Source organism: Elaeis guineensis, chromosome 16 (assembly GCF_000442705.2).
Source record: "Elaeis guineensis isolate ETL-2024a chromosome 16, EG11, whole genome shotgun sequence".
Taxonomy (NCBI): Eukaryota; Viridiplantae; Streptophyta; class Magnoliopsida; order Arecales; family Arecaceae; genus Elaeis; species Elaeis guineensis.
The window spans coordinates 39,682,635-39,689,171 of NC_026008.2; the positions used below are offsets into that span (position 1 = coordinate 39,682,635).

Consider the following 6,537-nt stretch of genomic DNA (forward strand, 5'->3'; position numbering starts at 1 on the left):
TTTGTCTAGTGCTTGATATTCTTTCCAAAATGTATCATATGTGAGTGTTGCACTGTTAAAGGATCTGTTACATTATTGAACCGTATTAGAGAGAAAATGTGTCGAGGGACTTGAAATCCAGGGTTCTGAAGCTCATACAATTTTTGTTGGATGGTACCAAGGATGTTGTAAGCTAACTTTCTAAAATCTGCAAATGATGGATTTAAGAAAATTAATATATTTGGACATGAACTGCTGTATCTTATGTAAAATAACCTAGGCTACAGAACCTGATTTTAGTTGTTAACTTGGTTATAACTTTGATAAAGCATCACTATCTGCACGATAATATAAAGCAAGCAAATATTTAGATACACCACCAAAGACAGCTAAATATATTTCCTAATTAGTTTCATGAAATTTACCATAGCAAATGGAGTTTCTTCATGCAGATGTACTTCCAATCTATACACACATCTGCTGATTATTAGCTGCTAGTGGATCATTTTATTTCTGCCCAAGAGGCTGACAACTATTAGGAAGGAAAATTAGATGATGACAGGTTGAAGTATTTGTTCTCCAAAACCATTATCAAGAAGCTGCCCCTCATGTCTCATTTTACCACCCTGGAAGCATGTACAGCCATACATGTACCGGCCTGATCGGTGTCACTGCTCGATTGGGAGTCCATTCTGTATCCATGCTGAAAAACCACCTGCAATGTCTGTAATGCCTGTAAAACCCTGAGGAAATGAAAGAGTGTCTCAGTGCAGGGACAATGACTATACTGGAATGATCACATGATTTCATGCCAAGTACAGAAATATATTTCATGTTGGATTTCTTAGATCTCGGAGATATATGGTTCTGCTGTTTGTAATTGTCTGCTATTACATGTACAGAGGCAACGCGTGTCGTTAAACTTGTACTTACAGCAGATGAAAGTTCAGCTGCAGCCATGAGTGACATTCTCCCACTCTCGCATCCCTACAGGCAAAATGTGAGCAATTACCAATTAGGAAAAGCCATAAAGCCAGTAGCTTAGGTTGAGGGCAAGGGTTGAAAAATTAGAACATGCAGACATACAATGATTATCTCATCATCCTTTCTGAAAACTTCTAACACTTCCTTCAAGAAGTTAGGGTTTTTTGTCATCCCTAAACCAAGAGGAGGAAGAAAATAATGAGAAGATACTTTTAAATGGTGAACCACAGAGTAAAAAAAAAAAAAATGCCAGTAGTTTGTCAACCAAAAGTAGTATTGGAGGAATTTATGATAAAATCTACTGCAATGTATCTCCACTCGACCTTTTTTGAGGATTTTGATCTACAATTGCAAATACTACAGTGCCCAATAAATTAGCAGCTAAATGACATTCTCAAACAACTACATAAAATTGTTAGCCCTGCACAAGAAGCAATGTTATATCGACAGGCTTTCATATGGTGCACCACTGATTTGTATACCGTTCTCCACTCAACTTATTTTAAGGAATTTGATCTAGAATATACTACATTACCCAATAAATAAGCAGCTAAATGGCATGCTGTAGAAACTGTATAAAATGTTAAACCTGTATACGAAGCCTTGCTACATTATAGACCCTTATGCTCGGTTCCGGATTCAGAGCAGTATGCTTCACAGTTTATCGCATACTTGAATGTTTGTAAATTGACTATATAGCATCCATTTCTTTTATAGAATGATATAAAGAGATACACAATGGTTAAAAAAAAAAAAAAAAAGGAACACAACAGCCATGACAACTCTAAGCCACAGAGTAAGATGGTAATGCTCTTTCATCATTAATTCTTAAATTCTGCATATTTTCCTCTCCTAGATGTCTTTCAGTCGGTCTCATCTATTCCTGTCATCATTCACTTTGTGCGTAAGATAAACCTGAATTCAGATAAATGCAACAGGAAATGCATAGATATGAACACCTAACCTAGCTTTAATGCTGAATCTGCTGACAACAAATGTTCAAGAATTTTCATTTCTAGACTAGCTTCTATGTTTTTTCACAATGGAGGATTACTAATGATATTAAGCCAAGCAAAAGAATGCCCAGGAACTATTGATGATGTAAGCACACCTCAAATTCAATTTTTAACTTCAATTTGTAAATTTCATGTTGTTCAAGTAAATTCCTCCAAGGCACCAACAACTGGCTTATAATTGTTATTTTCCTTTCCATGAGACTATATTAGGAACTCGAAGCTAAAGTATGAAAATTAGGTTGTGACATTCTGTTTTCCCTACAATTTCCTCCGTGTTTATATATCAGATTCCTTATTTCTTCACACTTCTTGTACAAAAGCTTCATCTCATTTCCAAAGAGCAGAGTAAAACATGGAAAACACATTAATCTTACATTAGAAGTGCCAATAAGACCTGATAAGACCACAGTTAAACATGGATGTAAACGCAAGTTCAAAAGCATCTAAAAGCTCTTAGTCAAGTTGTCATAATCTAAATCTTGAGGAAGACAATGCCATTCCTGATGTCAGCGCAAGTACACTTCCCATGATTCTGATATAATTTTTTTTTTTTTTTTTTTGAGGGAAGTGGAGACTAATGGAAGCTATTAGTCACCAAAATTTTATTAAAGTGAAATAATTACATGTAGAAAAGTAGGGAATAATGTACAAGAACAAGAGGGAGAAGAGGTATCCACAAAAGTGCGATTCTGATATAATTAATATATATTGAAGTCTGTCATTCTGGATATACATACCAACATAAATGTGACTCTGATGCAGAATCTTTGGATGCTCTTCAAAAATAAGCATGAATTCAGCTAGAATGTACAAGGGGCCCCTTGGCTATTAATAACAATTTGTGGTTGGTAAGATCCAAAGTATGAACAATTTTGGCACAGCATGCACTAAAATATAATCTACAATCAATGAGAAGAATCCTTGAGACAAAGTTACACAGAGGTGTACAATTAACTGTAAGATGGAAGGGTTTATAAATCCAAATCACTTTTGTTCTTTATAGAAACATAATCATGAAGACTGATCGCAAATCAATCAGATAAAAGAGCATAATCACAGGAGAAAAAAAAAAGAGAGGAAATTATACTACACACTAAAAGCATACGGAAAACATTGGTCAACCAGGCATTACCTGACCCAACCTTGAGCATGTAAGGGATGTTCTTAGCACCCACTGCATGGCCAGCATTAAACTCATCCACCTTCCTACAAAACCATCCCATAATACATCACTTCCTTATGTTATTTTAATTTTTCTTCCTCCTATTATGACAAGCGAAAATTTTTCTAAAAAAAAGCAGAAAATACTGACTGCACAAATGATACTATCATCATTACCGGACGTCCAGATAGCGATAACCGGCTTGAAGGAGCTCGTGAGCAACACGAACCGGCACCGATTTTGGGACCACTATTTCTGGACACCCTTTGCTGCTCACAGATCTAATGCAGTAATCACAGTTCTCGAGAAAATTAGAATTAAACAAACAAAAAAAAGAAAAGAAAACAGTAGCTATTAGAAACTTATAACAAACCCATCCCATTGAACTACAGTTGACTCCATACCGCAGGAAGCCTGGCCGACCGTTTTGTGCGCCGGAAACTGCATGCTGGTGTCCAGAATGCTTCGCCGAGAGAAACGTTGGCATCGAAAGAAATCTATGAAACAGAGATTTGATGACAACGAATGCTGATAGAAGAAGAGAGTAGATAAAGGTAATGAACAGCTACTAACCTTTTGGAAGGTGGAGGAGAGAGGAGGAGAGGAAGAGAGACGCGAGAGTAGGAGGCCATTGTGCTGATAGATGGGAAGAACGGAATGGAATGGAAGAAGAGAAGGAAATGGAATGGAAGTGGATGGAAAATGGGACGGTGTGGGGGTGTGTGACGCGACCGAGGTATAGCTTTTATTCTTTGTTACGTTGTGGATTGAGGGGATGAGGCCTCGAGCAGGGTGCCGTCTATCGCGTCTGGCTTCGTTTTTGTTGAGGAAAAGGACGAAGATGGGGCTGTTGGCATTGAAGAGTGGGTGGCGTTTTTATTAGGTTGGCGAGATGAACTCGGAAGGAAACTATCGAGTACCAGAGGCTGGTGGAGTGGAAGAATAGGTTGGAGTAGGGTCTGTTTGCTTGTGCGTTGAGATTGTAACCAATGAGATAATCAATAAAATTAATAAAATAATTAATAAAATATAATTTAATTTTTAATTATTTCATCAATTAAAAATAATTTTAATTTTAATTTTTTTTAACTTAATATTTTTATCGTAGGTCAAGTCTACATAAGAATTTCTCCTCTGGCTGAGATAAAGACCCCTTGATGCCGAGACTTGATAGTGACAAATGGTGGATATGCGGTCCAGTAAAAAAGTACGTTTATTCATCATTGCCCAAGTCGTACTTGGTGAATTCATTGGGACGCGATGAAAATGGGGACCGCTGATGCTTAAAGATGGCCAGTCGAAGGGCTTTTTTTTTCCTTTTCTACAGGATTCGAGCTGGAAGAAAATTCAATAGAAAGTCCAACCCAATGCTACTAAGTTAGGAAAAGAGATCCAATAGTCTCTTTCCTTGTTCTTTCATTTCCTCCTTTTGTGCCTGCTTGATCCTAGCCTAATAGCCTATCCCACTAGAAATTTCCAGATGAGGCCTAAATGTTTGAGGGGAAAACAAAGAAAAAAATCTTCGATCTGTTTCATTTGCCTCAACTACAGTTTTTTGGTTTTTCTAAAAAGAAGTGCTCAAAACACACAGAAATCCAATAATTTTTTTTTAAAAAAAAAATGAAGTCTCATGTAAAATCTAAGCTACATCTAGCTCTACCTTTTGAGCTCTTGGGATTATGATATTAATCATCTCATCTGTCTTGCACATGATAAAAACCAGTTACAATATAACAGGACAGGGTTCTCTATATTCTATCTAATTGAGTGAAATTTTGCAGAACTTGAGATGAAGACAAACCGGGCCAAGGACCGGTTTTGCATGAGTTGTCCCAGCAATTTGGGCCGGCTCTGTGAAAAGGTTGCAAACCCTTGGCTCGGCAGAGCGCATTTGAATCCCTCAGGCAAATGGGCCGAAGGGTTAACTTCGTTAAAGGGGTAATGTAATGGCAAGAGCAGATATGGTTCAGAAACGTGCCAAGACAAATTGATTGCCAGCTGACTATTTCCAAAGGTTTCCAAAGACTTTCTAATGGTGTTAACTTCATATCAATAACCTGGATCTGTGTCCTGCCTTCAAAAGATTTCGAATAAAGGAAAGGTTTTAAAAGCCTTTTTTTTTTTTTTTTTTTTTGTTAACCCAACTGCTTTACAAAGCCCTCAAATAAATACACCCACTAGCATCAGCCATCAAAATATCTTGAAAAGTCTTCCGTAAAATAGATATCCCATGTTATGATGCGGCCCAATTATGCAGCCCACAAAAGCCCAACAAAAAAAAAAAAAATTTAAGGAAGACTCCCGTAGGGAGTCTTCTTCTCCCAACCGACTCCTAATCGGACTCAAAAAATCTTGTCGGAAAGGAGTCAAACTCCTCTCCTCCGACTCTATTTAAAGAGGAGATCTCTTGTCTCTTCCTCCCATCAAGAAATCAAGAGCCAAACGGTGAGGATCATCAGAGTTTTCTCGTGGAAGCCTTCACCATGTTTGCCTCAATTTTTTGCCGGAGATGTCATCGGAGCTCGAGGTAAGCCTCGATTTTTCTCCTTTTCTTATCCCTCTTCCTTCATGTGCCCGTGTGCACGATCGCCAGTGACCGGAGTCGTCGGATTTTGTTGCAGAAGAAATTTCTATTTTTTTTATCGTTCTTCTCGATTTTCCGACGCTAATGGTCACCGCCGACCGTCGGATTCACTTCTTCTGAGCTGCCACATCGTTGCCCTTCCGCCATCGGCCACTGCTGTGTCGGTCGCGCCACTGATCGGCCGACCAAAGGAGGGGACCACACGGTCCTCTGTTTCGCCCAAAGGAGGCCACGGGAAGAAGGAAGGAAAAGAAAAAGAAAAAGAAAAGAAAAAAAAAAAGAAGAAAAAATAAAAAAATAATAAATAGACTCTCTCTCCTCTCTCTCCTCTCTCTCTCTTTTCTTCTCTCTTTAATCTCTCTTTCTCTCTCTAGTCTTTCTACTTTCTCTCTCTATAATTCTCTCTCTAGATTATTTCTCTCTTCTAAGATTTTTAGAATTTTGAGAAGAATGATGATGAATTGAAATTGATCCTAATAATGAATTTTGATCTGTGATCGCCGGACAGTATACCGGCATCCACCTTGATCAGACTTAATATTTTTTTAAGATTCTATTTTTCATGATTTTATTGAATTATCTACATGATAATTTCAGTATGATTAATTTGATCGATTGGATTTATTGAATTATATCATCGAAAGAGTCTAAGATAAATTTCTCTCTCTAAAACTATTTCTCTCTCTTGATCGATTTCTCTCTCTAAAAAGATTTATCAATGAAAAATTTCTTTTAATATTTTTAATCTGATGAAGAATCTTGATCCATAATTGTCGGACAGCGTACTGGCACTCACCTTGATCAGACTCGAT

General features: G+C 37.5%; 1 protein-coding gene across 1 annotated transcript; it reads right to left on the minus strand.

The window, feature by feature from the left end:
- Positions 1-823: 823 nt before the first annotated feature.
- On the minus strand, positions 824-3,967 carry LOC105059677 (rhodanese-like domain-containing protein 15, chloroplastic). The gene is given in 7 exon segments (XM_010943074.3): positions 824-858; positions 861-966; positions 1,066-1,136; positions 3,112-3,185; positions 3,318-3,422; positions 3,546-3,638; positions 3,715-3,967. Coding segments are annotated over 7 exon segments (543 nt in total). The 5' UTR covers positions 3,774-3,967.
- Positions 3,968-6,537: the final 2,570 nt, after the last annotated feature.